Here is a 14,723-nt window from a genome sequence, read left to right as displayed (position 1 = left end):
AATGGTATGTATTAAGCAAAATCTGGGGCACAATAAGGAATCCCAAAATTTGAGATTCCTTATTTTGCAATTGCATTTAAGGAATCGCAAATTTTGCGATTCCTTAAATGCAATGTATGAAGCAAAAAAAATTGCAAAATGTCCTTAAGGAATCGCAAATTAGCACCAACTTCTAGTTGGTGGTAAGTTGCAGATTCCTTGAAAAATGCACATTTTTGCATTTTTCAAAGTGCCATGTGACGCACATACATGCCCTTAGGGCATGTATGTGCGCCACATGTGCACCCATGCATATTTCAGGGGTGCAACAGGGTGTCCTTTGGACACATCAATATCTAGGGGTGTAGGGGGAAAGTACCTGGTAGAGCCGCCCCCGCTCAATCAACTCTCAATCACAAAGAGCCCTACCAAGACGGCCAGCATCAAAGTCTTAGACCAATAGAGGGATCTGATATATCATTAACAATCTAGATTCCGTTAACGTGTAAGTTAACACTATACCCAAGGTCAAGATGCATACATTTAGAGAAAGAAATGGACACAGGCCACTGTACATTGACACCCAAAAATTGAAGTGGAAACAGAGAGAGTGCCTCATGGTCGAATCACCCGAGGGGGTTCCCGGTTAACAATCACCTGTTTACCCACTTCTCATCATTGGTCACTCTCTCTGGGTGAAGAAAAGGAAATTACACACTGACATTTACATGTGCACAAATGCGAATAGTGACATATACACCAACAATAGACAAATACTAACATTTATTGTGCGATTACATATAATAATACCAGAACCCCATATAAAATGAACCATGAAGATCGGTTCCGAAAAAGAGTAAAAATGTGAAGGGGTTTGCTAGCTATCTATCTTTATTCTGGTGCTGCAAAACCCTCCAATTAAAAATGGTTAATTGTATACCATCATTGTTTGAAGCCGACATGTTTCGTTGCTCCAATTTCAGCAACTTCATCTGGGCAAAAGATGGGGTGCCCTATTCTCAATCTTCACACCTTGTCAATTTAAAGGACCTGTGTAGATAAGACCGGAGTGCAGTAATGAAAATACCGCAATATACAACCCTGCAGCCGAAAGGTTTTAGTATATTCAGGGCAAATTCACTCACAATATCGCCCCGTATTAAATTAGTCAAGGACAGTTATTTACCTTATGATCGCCCGGGCATCACATACCAGCGACCATGTAGCGGACCCCGTGTCATATGATCACGTGTCCTCCCAGTGCTCAAAGTGTATCAAGCCACCTAAATAAAAACAACACGACAATGGAGTTGAGTGGGCACCACTAGAATGATATGTGTATCTCTGTCCAATATGCTGATAGTTACAAACCCCTGTAGAGCTGTGCACCCCAAGAATATTACGTAGTGCCAGCAACATAGAGTTCATGCCTGTGCAGTCTTCACAGCCACAGCAATACCTCGTTACTGTCTTATCAGTGGGACGCCGGTTCTAAACTGTAAAATACTGTTAACATGTCGTATCAAGCACATCAACACACGGGCATCAGCTTTTGCCCGGTGGTCCGCTACTAGCTATATGCGTCATACTACCGCACTCCCAACCGCTGTTAGGTGCTAAAAAACGCAAGCGTTGCACTGCCATTCTCCCAACCACTGTAACGTATGATTAGAGTGCTGTGTCAGGCACACTAAGAAATGGGCGTCAGTTTCAACCCAATAGTCGGCAACTGACTGCACACATTGCAATACCATCCTTTCAAACTCAAATTCCTGGCCCATAGAAATGAATGGGAAAGTATTCCTTAATTGCGATTCGCAATTTGCTAATCGCAATTAAGGAATTTTAAGACATCGCAAAAAAAATGCGATTTTGTACATACATACCTATTTGCGATTCTCAAATAGCGATTTCTAAAAAATCGCTATTTGAGAATCGCAAATGGGTATCTTGATACATATGGCCCATAGTCTCTAGCAGATAAGGCGTTACCGAAGGTAAGTAACTTGTTCAATTCAGCCTTTTGCCATTGGCTCCATGCTTCTGGCGCGGAAATAATCACGAAAGAAACCCACGTTAGCAACCTGGGTGGTACCTATATAGGCACTACACGTGTCACATGCGGCGCATGTAACACTTATAACGCTAACGAATTGTTGGTCAATGCCACCTACAGGCCCGTAGGGGTACTGCTCAAGATTTTCTGGATCACGTCTGATGCCTGAGGGATATTCTAAGGTAAGAAATCTGCAGCTAGATAGTCTCTACCACATAAGGCATTTCCAAAGGTAAGTAACTTGTCCTTTTATCACAATAATAGTAAATAATAAGACATTAATAGGACATTAGGATATTATTCATTAATAGTGTGATATAAAAAGGGCACAGAACAAGGAGAGTGAGGCGTGTATACCCATAAGGTCAATCCACCCCTGTATACTTATCACTGATTCTGCAACCTCAGGTGTCAGGAATCGCCAATGCAGTGCCAGGGGTTGAATAAGGCAGGACAGGGGCTGAAACTGTGGCCTTTAATTGGTGTCTATGGTAACCAGTTTAGTGTTCTGATACCAGGAATGATAAGGTCTTTATGACTTTGGCCTTGGTGCTTGATTTTGAACTCGTAGTTAATCTAGCAAGCTCATATGGAGACGAGTAAAAATGCTGCTGCAATAATCCAGGTGAGAAAGGCCCTTTGGAAAGAACAGCAACATATTTTATGGAATTGAAGGAAGTAGAGAATTACCTGGAGAATATCCTTTCTCGTTCCTACATACTGATGCCGTAGGAGGATGTCAGTCCTTTTGTTCTGTACAACTCCGAACTGAATCCCTCTCAGCCGAAGCCACATTCTGGCCCAGTTCTGATGCGCCTGGCCCCAATACATTCTTTCTCTGACAAAGCAGTAGCATTGCCAAGGAGCCGCCTGCCAGTGTTCCACCAGTTTTTTAAGATCGGGCTCCGATCCGAGCCAACCACCTTCTGGTGATAATGATGATGAGTTAACCCCTCATTATGATGATGACAGTTTTTATGTGGACTTTTAAGAGGCCAGTGTACTGGATAGTGCAATTGACAAGAAGTTGGTTTCACCCCCTGGCCCTTTCATTGAGAAATGCCTTTATTCGCCAGACAGGCAGCAGAAATGTGGGTTCTACAGTACCATCCACCATGTTGAAAACTAGAATCCTCACAGAGGTGTTAAACCATGGACAGTCCTTGACAGAACCCTTACTGCTCGTCAGTGAGGCTCCAAGGGACACCTTAATGGACACTAGGAATAATCCCTGCTCCTGCCCACAAGGTGGCACATCATCACAGACTTGTTCTGGGTGATCCTTCTTTTCTTACATAGTATCTTACTCCCAAAAGCAAGAGTGAATCCCAGAGAGAGTTGACCCCAATTATTTTCCTTCTAACCTCCAACCTACCAAGAACAGAGGCCTTCGTCCCATTCTAGACCTTTGATCCCTCAGTTTCTTCCTACAGAAGGAACATTTCAAGATGCTCACACTGGCCTAGGTTTTGTCTGAGCTGTATCCTGCAGAGTGGATGGGGGCATTGGACCGACAGGACACCTATTTCCATATCCCCATTCAACTGGCCCTCATATGGTACATGCAGTTCCAAGGAGGGCACACAAATGTTCATCTGCCATGGTCTCATCAGTGTGGCCCTCAGGAGTTCACAAGGGTAATAGCGATGGTTGCTACCCATCTTCAGAAACTAGGGAGTATCAGTCTTAGCCTACCTCAATAAAGGGCTGTTAAGGGGGGGCTTGCCAGAATCAGTTGTGGACCACCTTCAGACAGTGGCGAATATCCTTACATCACTGAGGTTCACGATAAAGCTGCCGCAGTCACAATTGACACCATCATGGAAACATGCGCGTCCAGGCCGTCCATCCACATCACAGAGTCCAGGACATTTTAGCTTTGATCCTCATGTTTCAGGCTCTAGCTTGGTTCTCATCTGAGGATGGCTCTATGGCTTCTCAGTCTGCTGGCATCCTGTATCCTGCTCGTCGACCATGCCAGATGGCAAATGTGAGCTTTGCAGGGGGACCTGAATTTTCAGTGCACCTAGGACAAGGGGAACCTGTCAGATTCCATCCAGGTTTTGGCAGAGACTGCAAAAGATCTGCAGTGGCACCTTCTCGATTGTAGTTGGACCAAGGACTGACCCGTCTCCCTACCCCACCCAGAGCTGACGTTAGTGATGGATGTGTGCTGGGCTGTAAAGTTTATCTGGGAGAGGTTGAGTGGACTCTCATTTGGAAATGTTCCCCCACATTAGCTTGCTGGAGTTTCGAGCCATTCGCTATGTTTTGAAGGCCCTCCTACTGTCCATTAAGATTCGACTGGGTCAGGTCCTCACAAAAACACCACCTCCATGTGGTATTATCAGGGGATGCTCTGACGATTCTGCCAGTTCAAGAGGTGCATGACTTCCTGTCACAGAGCCCAAGACCCATCCTGTATACTGCTTAATATAATACCACATAGTGCAGGTGTTTTCGTGAGGACCTGAGCCTGCCAACTCCTAATGGACAGTAGGAACGCCTTCAAAACCAAGTGAATGGCTCAAAACTCCAGCAAGCTAATGTGGGGGCACCTGCCAGGATATTTCAATGGAAGAGCGGACAAACTCATCCAGCGATGCCTAGCAGATCATGAATGGCAGTTACAATAGAAGTGGTGCAGGGAATCTTTCCTTAATGGTCAAAACCCTGGCTTGAACTTTTCACCACCTCTGAAAATGTGCGTTATCAACACATTTTTTTTCCAAAGACGGCTCTGCCTTGGAGATGCATTCCATTTAGAGTGGAGCACAGGATTCCTGTATGCCTTCCCATCACTACCTCTCCTGCCCAGCGTTCAGAAGATGATCAGAAACTACCAGTCCCAAGTTATCCTAGTGGTTCCGAGTTCGGCTAGGAGAGTGTTAGCGTTGGGCATTAGTGTCTGTCCTTTGATCAGGCAGCCACTTCAGGAGGATCTCTTGTTGCAGCAGCATGGCATGTCCTTGTTCCTGGGCCTGTGCAATCTGCACCCCAATGAGTAGAAATGTAGCTGTGGCAGTTGACTGCTTTCGATCTATCTCCTGAAGTAGTAGATGTCATCTTGGTAGCCAGTGGGCCATCTACAAAATCTGTTTATGCTGGATGATGGTACAACTTTTTGGCTTGGTGTGGCACCCGTAACAGGGACCTTTTACAGGCCAAACTGTTGGATGTGTTACTGTTTGTTTGGCCTGTGGCCCAGCTAGGACTTGCAGTGGGTACTGTTAAATGTTACCAGTCAGCGTTTTCAGCTTTTACCTTGACATCTCGGTCCCAAGAGAAGGGCATTTTGGCCATTCAATCCTGAAGGACTTTTTGGACTAAGTTATTCCACAGACCCACAACTGTGGTGGTATCTATTCTAAAGGTGAGGAAACTGTGGTTGAAAGAATCTATTATAGGAACAAGGTACTTACATTCTGTAACAATTTTTCTGGTAGATATTCTAACAACAGTTTCCTCACCTCCATCCCAGCTCCTCCCCGTATTTTAGAATGGACTCTTCTCCATCTAAAAAGGTCCCAATTTAGAGATCTGTACACTGGTATGAACAATTGGTCTTTGGGCTCTGCGTCCAAAGGCACAGGGTGCTAGAAAGAAACTGACATCAGCGTGCTAGGGTAGCACCTATATGTAGCTCCAGCTGTTACTTCTAGGGCAGAATGGAGCAGATGTCATGTGGAACCACACCATCCCACATACTGGCATGCAGGGATTATGCTGAAAAATCTTCTGGATCTAGCCTGGAGCCTGGGGATAATCTAAAGGTGATGAATCTGAAGTTAGAGTATCCACCACAAAGAGTATGGCGGCAGGTCAAGAAACGTGTCTATAGATCATGGCAAAGATATGTGAGAGCCGACAAAATGATGACAACTGGAAAAATGTCTGACATATATCTGCCAATTATATCATAGGCATCTATGTTCTAAACATTCACTGCATCCAACTGTTCACAAAATATGTGAACCAATGGAAAAGAAGATTTAAATGTTTTTCCGTTTTTTCGTCATTACGCACATGTAATTGATGTCACGTAATGTATATTTTATACATCCCTACCCAAAGTGCCCTCTTGGAATTTTGGTTGCAGTTGTTAGTGAAGATGTTTTTTTACAAGAATTGGGGAAGTATAAAGTATATATTTGAATGTCCGTTTTGTATTGGTTTATGAGCAATGCTCATGATAAAATATTTATGACTGTTAAAAACATAGGGTTATAAAAGCTTTGGAACTAAAAAGGTAAAATGTTGGTGGGTAATTGTAATGGGCACTGAAGGAAAATGAGGCAGGAGAAACGGGTAAAAGACACAGGCAAAGTAAAAGGAAATTATGGGAAAAAAACGAGTTAAATTATAAAAGGAACAAAAGTGAAAAAAGATAGAGCCAAAATGTGCAACAAGATGAAAAACAGACAACAAGTATAAAAACAGCAAATGAAATATAAACATATATAGACTTGACTTGCAGCTACTTGTGTTTTTTCAGAGGCATGACTTTGTTCTTCTCACATCCTCTCTTTTCTTCCAGGGAATGTGGTTAATGGAACCATTGCCAGACAAATGGTGGACATGCTGGTGGAGTCCTCCAGTAATGTGGAGATGATCCTTAAGTTCTTTGATATGTTTCTGAAACTGAAGGATATTGTGGCTTCTGATGCTTTTCGCGACTATGTCACTGACCCAAGGGGCCTCATTTCCAAGAAGGATTTCCAGAAGGCCATGGACAGCCAGAAGCAGTACTCACCTTCTGAGATTCAATTTCTTCTGTCGTGCTCCGAGGCAGATGAAAATGAGATGATCAACTATGAAGAATTTGCCAACCGCTTCCAAGAGCCTGCAAAGGACATTGGATTTAATGTTGCTGTTCTATTAACTAACCTTTCAGAACATGTTCCCCATGACAACAGACTAAAGAACTTTTTGGAGCTGGCAGACAACATCATCAGCTACTTCAAACCATATCTTGGGCGAATTGAAATTATGGGTGCAAGCAAAAGAATTGAGCGTATCTATTTTGAAATTAGTGAAACCAACAAGGCTCAGTGGGAGATGCCCCAGGTGAAAGAATCCAAAAGGCAGTTCATCTTTGACGTGGTTAATGAGGGTGGAGAGTCAGAGAAGATGGAGCTCTTTGTAAACTTCTGTGAGGATACCATATTTGAGATGCAGATCGCAGCTCAAATCTCAGAGGTTGAGGAGGAGAAGGAAGAGGAGGATGATGATGAAGGCGAGTCCACAGAGGGGGCCGAGACGGAGTCAGAAGCAGCACCAACTGAGTCATCCTCAGCCTTTGGGGAGTTCATGGATAATGTGATCAACTTTTTCAAGATGTTCACTTACAAAAACTTACGAAAGCAGTACCGAAAGGTAAAAAAGATGACCCTGAAAGAGATTGTGATGGCAGTGGCATCCTTCCTCTGGACTGTGTTCATTGGAATCCTACACTTCATTTACAGTGTCTGTAAGGGCTTCTTCCTGATCGTATGGCACACTCTGTTTGGAGGCAGCTTGGTGGAAGGGGCCAAGAAGATCACAGTGACAGAAATCCTGGCTAGCATGCCTGACCCGACACAGGATGAGGTTCATGGCGATGGGCCACCAGTCACCGACAGTGCTGAGGTCCAGGAGGCTGGAGATGAAACCGATTTTGTTGATGCAATAAAAGAAGAGGTACAAGAGGAGGACACTGAAATGTTTGGCATGGATCTAAAGAAGGATGGTAGCCATTATAAGCTGAGCTCTCCCGACGCCCCTGGTGGCCTTGGAGACATTGGCGAGTCTGCACCCGTGGAGCCTCCAACTCCGGAAGGGACACCCATTATCAAGAGGAAGTTAGGTGTAAGTTAACAGAAGATCTCTATTGCTTGGTGCAGTGGCACATATATCCTGACATCTAGTGTTATTATCAGTGTTGCTTAAAGTGGCGTGCTTCCACTGTCTCACTAATATGCAGGCCTCACTTGAGCTCTCATGGTGCCCTGGTGACTTCTTGGTGCTGTCAGTGCAAAATCTTCTGCCTATCCACCATACTTGTAAAACCACACTCATTCACATCTAGCTCTGCATAATTATAAAACAGCAACTGGCCAATAATGTTTTCTCATGGGTTAAGTAATCGGCAAATGCCCCTTGGTAATACTAAAATTTGTAATTGTGTTTTGGCGGTGTACTCTGACACTTTATCTTACACTGCTTTTGCAGTGCGCCAATTTTGATACCTCTTTTAAAATGGGTCTGCATTCTAGGAGACTGATTGTTTTTGGTGTCCCAAACTAAGCTTGGTTAAAGTTTGCTTCAGCTTTGTTTTGTTTGCATGTACATATTTTCCCCTATTTAACACTGCTGTAATTTTAAAAGTATTTCCCAGTAATAGAAGCAAGCTATAATATTCCATAGGAGGTGCATTAATACTCTCAAATTTGCTCTCATGAGAACGGGAGGTGGTGATCCAATGATACGTTATTAATTATGAACAATATTGAAATGATATCTGCAGGATTTCTTTCCAGTATCATGAACATTGCTATGTATTCTGGGAATATCTCTTTGAATAAATAGTGTGCTTAATGTTGGTAGTATTTTTAGATAATTAAAGAAATTAGTGGAATTATTTGTAAGATTACACAGTGATGTGAAAAAAGTACCTCCTGCTCACAAACATGTTTTAATGGTTTGTAAAGGATATCATATGGAAGGAGTTCTCCAGTTGTAATTTTGGTGATTTAATCAGCCAGGATTGTTAAAAAAACAACACTGCCACTGTTATTGAAAAAAAAATATTTGTAAGATTAATTCTCCACCTGTATTTCCACTTGCAGTACTGCAATTATGCATTACTGGCCCTGGTATGCGACTGTTGTGTGAGGTACTGAATGCAAGACTGGAAAATACAGTTACCAGAAAAGCTGTCTTTGAGCTCCAACACCTATATATCATCTGGGGAGAATATTCCACTGGGTGATAAAAATACACAGATAAAAAACCCTTTTGTACATTCTTTTGGGGGTCCTAAATTCCACAGTTTTGCCCAGTACCTATTTAGTGCAATGAGGAAATGCTAGTAGTAATTTTACCCCAGCTGTAACCCAGTGCAATGTTTTTTAGGTTTCGACTGGAGGGCGGAGCTCTTAGCTCCGCCTCCAGAGAAATCTCTTGATTTCCAGTAAGGAGAATGGAATACGCCCCCCTGTCCCATTGGCTAGCTCCATAAATGGAGGCTAGCCATTGGAACAGAGATCTGTCCGTCAAGGCCGGACCAGATTCGGGGGCGTTCCCGAGATTTTTTCCCAGGGCGGAGTTACGTTTTTGCCCGTTCCCTCCCCTTTCACTGATGCGCTGTCCATTCCCGCCCCCTCCGTGTGCCTTTCCGCCCCCCCTCGCTGTCCTGTGCACGTTTCCCGCCGTCCGTGTCCTCTCCCGCTCCCTCCCGCCGTCCGTGTCCTCTCCCGCCCCCTCCCGCCGTCCGTGTCCTCTCCCGCCCCCTCCCGCCGTCCGTGATTCACATTTGCTGTCCATTCCCGCCTCCTCCCGCCCCCTCCCGCCGTCCGTGTCCTCTCCCGCCCCCTCCCGCCGTCCGTGATTCACATTTGCTGTCCATTCCCGCCTCCTCCCGCCCCCTCCCGCCGTCCGTGTCCTCTCCCGCCCCCTCCCGCCGTCCGTGATTCACATTTGCTGTCCATTCCCGCCTCCTCCCGCCCCCTCCCGCCGTCCGTGTCCACTCCCGCCCCCTCCCGCCGTCCGTGTCCACTCCCGCCCCCTCCCGCAAGGCAGGCCGCATACAGACAGCAAAGTACCCTTCTGAATGTGTTCTTTACAGCACAGAAATAATATTTACACAAACCACATGGGCGTAACTGCCACCAGCCAAAGTGTTTCAGAACTAGAGGAATGACAGAAATCCGTTTATAGGGCGTCCCGTTGACTTCCAAACAAGTCCAACAGCGGAAAGCACAATGCCTTTAGGCTGAGTTTTTAAAGTAATACCATCTGTTTGGTAACTCGAGAAGTTAACAGCTGCAGCGAAACGGCTGATAATCACTCTGTCCAACACGGCTTTGGACACGATGTCAGATGGCCTGCCCTTGAACTGCCGAAAGCGAGCAATTGGGATCAGACAGGCAGCGGACATGATCCCAGTGACAGCTGCAGCACTGCTCACGCATGCCTGGAGCGCTGTGTAACTCCCGCGGGCTGCCAAACCCCGAAGCACTTAGTGTAATGGGCAGAAGAATCTACAGACAAGGAGGGGACGGTGGCCCTTGGCCAGCGCCAGGGTAAGCGTGCCCTTCACTTTTGTACCTGCACTCTCTCGTAAGGGGATACGGCGAGGCACTGCGGCTTCTTCTATCTGCCAGGCCGTGAGCAGGTTCACCAAATGCTCAGGTTTCACCTGCCTCGTCTTCATCCAGCAGGGCAGAGAGGTAACGAGTCTCCGGCCTTCCACCCCACAGAACTGGCATTACAAACACTGTGTTTCTCAGTGCGAGCCTTTCCTGCAGCACGTAATGACAGTTTCTGTCGTTTAAGCCAGCTTAACGTAAAGCCAGACATCCACCATGTAGTGCTATCAATTTGGAAACATTATTGCAAGAAAACTTCATGTAACTGCTTATAAAATGCATCCTAAGCTGTTCTAACAGATTTCCAATCCTGTCACTTCCATGATAGAAGTGTAAGCACCTCAAACTATATAATAGGACGTGTTTAAGGTCGCCCTTCTTGAGTTGCTGATGTTTAGATGTAGTGTAGTCAGCAATACAGCCTAGGAGCTGAGGGCTCTGCACTTGTCTCATACCCCAGCCTTCTTGTTAGTAACGGTCGTGCGGCAGAAATCGTGATGGTGGCAAACATTTGACTCCAAAGGCTTGGGAGTTATCACTATAGCTCTGTGGATACTTCTGCTTGCAGATTCCTCACCTCTTGAATATCTCAGGCTCCAGACAAACTTCTGGCATAGCCGTCCACCCTGGTAGGAGGCGCTGACTCTTATCTTGACGCTGAATGTGGAGTTGTGGTGACATCACCGGAGCCAAATTCCCTCTACCTTGGCACCTTGAAATCAGTTAACTTAATTCAAAACTGAAAGTTCAGAGCAATATAAGCAGGGCCACTGGGATGATTTGGGATTCAGCTTCGGCTTTTTCCTGTGTAAATTTGTCTTTGCTTTATAATCCATCATCTACTACATCAGTTATAAGTTTTATTAAACAAAATGTTCTAGTTACACTAGGTCAACATTTAGTAAACCTGCTGAACAATGGGTGCAAAAACAGCTTTCTGCTGTTAAGTTCTATATTCAGGCTTTAAAACTTTAAAACAGTGACTGTGTTACACATGTGGTGTTAACATTCCAAAATTATCAGTTTGGGGGAGGGTAGCAAAGAAGAACCTTACATACTTACTTAAATCTAGTTCCAGCATGGTGGAAAGTATACTTCTTTCTTTGTTGTTAACATTTTGCCATTATTCGTCAAGTTCATGTTTAAAGTACATACTTTGTTCTTAATGCTAGTTATTTCAGGTCGTATGCAGCGTTTAAAAGATTCTCAAACATTTTGCATCATGTTTTAAGGTCTTGAATCCTAAATTGCTTTCAGGGTCCCAATAGCGTGAACCTACAGTAAAATCTATGCTAAGATTCCCTATTATCGGAATGTACGGTAAACCAGAACCTGAAGACAACTTTGAAACAAGCATTTACAATGCAACGGTTTCGCCTTTGGAAAAGTTAGACCTATTGGCAATGTAAATGACAATGCCATTTATTTATCTTTTCAAAACCAACACATAAATACAAATTTTGTCATTTACAATGCCAATAGCTCAAATTTTTCCAAAGTCGAAACCGTTGCATTGTAAATGCTTGTTTTATAGGCCGAAAATTGTTCCTCTTCCATTAATTTGGTTTATGTGTCACTGGTGGTAAGTAACAATAACTACCACTGGTATACCTGCCATACTAGGCATAATGAAACCTTATTTTCATGTAAAACAATGATCATTCATAGGAAAGAGGCAGTCATAACTTTCATTAGACATGGTTAAATGAACAAAGACCCAACCCACCTGGAAGTCTGATTTATGTAATGCTTACTTTTACAGGATTTGGATGAATTTATTCCTCAGCCGCCGCCACCACCCCCAGTAGATGAACCCCCCGCTGAACCAGAAAAGGCAGAGTAAGTTGTTGGGAGCTTTGGGCAATATTTGATTTGTTGAAAGTCAGAAATGTAAGAAAGGTGAAACGTGATAGAGAGGGGGGGATGATTGCAGAAAGAGTGTCATATTGAGGGAGAGAATGAGAGGGACCAAGGGAAAACAGAAAGAAAGTGTGGGCCAGTGTATGGGAATGAAGAGGTAGAGCGAGAAGTGGAAAGGCTAATTAAGTTTAAGAAGGTGAGCAAATCAGGGAAGGCAGGAAGACCAGGCTACAGAGAGAGTGAGAGTGAGGGAATGGATGGTAGGAAAGAAAGAGCTTTAGACAAAAGATAGGCGAGGCAAAAGAATGAACCGAAAAGAATTGTAAGATGAGATGGACAAGAGAATAGGAAAGGCAGAAAGGTGCAAATTTATTTAAGAGCAAAATATTTAGATAAGCTAAATGAATGAAAGCCTCAGTCTTTAAAATCTTCTATTTGCATCATTTCTTCACACAAGGATCAAAGTTGGAAGTGAACCAGACAACATGTTTTTTATTTGATCAGAAAAAAGGTCTCACTTCTCGAATAAAAATCGGTATTACACAAAAGACGCATATTATCGTGCCTATATTATAAAGACAGGAACATCACAGGGATACACTATTTAAAAAAAATACTTGATTGCAATGCATAGAAAAATGCAAGCTTGTAAAAAGCCTTGAATTTTATCACAATGGACAAATGAATCCAGCATTGGCTGTTTCATAGATTCACCAGTTAAAATGATTCCCCTCACATCTGGCTAGGAGTTCTCAGTAGTTTACCTGTACACAGGTTTACACAATAGTGTACATTACACTCAATTAACATTGAAAATAGTGATATACTACTTGTTGTCTATCCACCTAAACATGTGGCCTGATTTCTCGCCAGTGACGTGGAGAGACATAAAGCACTAGTCCTTAGAGAGGGTGCAACTGTCAGATTTCCTACTGCTGGTAAAGAGAAGAGAGTCCTCTAGAACTCTGCTCAGTGACGTCATTTTAAATTTTTTTTCCTTAAATGTTCAACTCTTAAAATTTGATCAATCTCATGTGCAGATAGAGATGGTACTGAAAACCTGTTTCTTCTTTTTTTGCGTGAAACATTTGATCCATAGAGCTTTTGCTTCTGGAGGCTAAGCCTTCAAAGCTTGCAGCTACTGCAGGAAGAAAAAGATCCACATGGATAATCTGCAAATTTTGTATATTTACTGCATACACCCGGACCAACTAAAACTATGAAAATTGTCTAACAGTTTTGGATTAGTATCTTGAAGACCCTAAAAAAACCCTGACCTTGACTCTTCTGTAAAAGGAGTTTGCTTCTTTCTCAACTAGGCACAACGAATCTAAGCTCTGAAATGAAGTCTCCTTCAGAGACTTCTAAAGTGACTAAAAAATCCTGAGTCTTCTGTTGATGTTCTGACTTCTGGTCAACCACCTTCATCTGTAACTTTAAAAGGTACATCTGCTCCTTCATTGTTGAAGTGCCAAGTAGGCCCACCTACATAGTCTCCTCTAAAAAGTAAGTGTCCCAGTAACTCATAGAAAGGCGCAATCTACAACACCAACTGCCTTGTTGTCAGTGAAGTCCACATTAAAACTATCAGTGTCTGTGCTATTAATTGCTCCTTCATCTGCCTTTGGCGTCCGTCAGTATTTAGAAAGCTTATTGGCTGCCATACTGCATTTGTGTGGCCACTGGTTACTGGTGCACAGCCAGTTCTGCCACTATCAGTTGCTCCATCCCCTTGCTGGCTTTTATCTTGTTGAGGGTAACCTACTCATTTGCTTCTACTACTTTGGTTCCTAAGGTGTCGGTTCTTACATATTCAGTTGCAGAGCTGTTGGTTCCTACCTGGTCAGCAGCATTAACCTTGACTTAAGCTCTAATAGTGTTGCTCTTGATCACAGCATTTCAAATATAGTTCCTCTTGGCTTCACCAATAAATATAGTTTGTCAGCCTCCAGATCTGCTACTACAGTATATGTCCTCCTTTCAAGAGGAGAATGAATATGAGACCAGGATGAAAAAAAGTTAAGATCGTTATAACAGTTTTGAGTTTCTTTAGCACAGCTGATGACCAAGACAACATGACTCCCTACCTGTCGAAATTATGGGGCCTATTTAGGAGCCAGTTTGCGTCATGTTTGCGACACACAACTTGGTACATTCTCGCCGCAAACCTTAAGTGAGATTTATGAAGCCACACAAGTCTATTTTGCCGGGCCCTGAGTGGCTCCATAAATCTGGTGGAAAGCAATGCAGTGCAAATGGGTGATCCCACGCAACTCCCATGGTTGTTGCCGCATTCCCTGATTTACCAGAACTGGTAAACCTGGAAATGTGCCCAAAAGAAACGCCTTCTCAGTAGAGGTGTAACAAGGAGAAATACTTTTATTTCTCCTTGTTACTGATGCTTTTTATGTGTGCTGCATTCTGTAGCACACATAGAAAGAGGAATATGCCTCTCAGGATTGTTTTTGTGCAGGAAGGTG

General features: G+C 43.7%; 1 protein-coding gene across 1 annotated transcript in view; it reads left to right on the top strand.

Moving 5' to 3' along the window:
* RYR1 (ryanodine receptor 1) overlaps nt 1-14,723 on the top strand; it is a 1,073,089-nt gene that overhangs the window by 985,086 nt on the left and 73,280 nt on the right. The window contains exons 88-89 of the mRNA XM_078661091.1: nt 6,573-7,882; nt 12,146-12,222. Of these exons, the coding sequence (XP_078517217.1) occupies nt 6,573-7,882; nt 12,146-12,222 (1,387 nt within the window). The remainder of the gene's footprint in view (nt 1-6,572; nt 7,883-12,145; nt 12,223-14,723) is intronic.

This window comes from Lissotriton helveticus, chromosome 9, assembly GCF_964261635.1.
Source record: "Lissotriton helveticus chromosome 9, aLisHel1.1, whole genome shotgun sequence".
Classification (NCBI taxonomy): Eukaryota; Metazoa; Chordata; class Amphibia; order Caudata; family Salamandridae; genus Lissotriton; species Lissotriton helveticus.
This window is presented reverse-complemented; position numbering and strand designations above follow the sequence as displayed.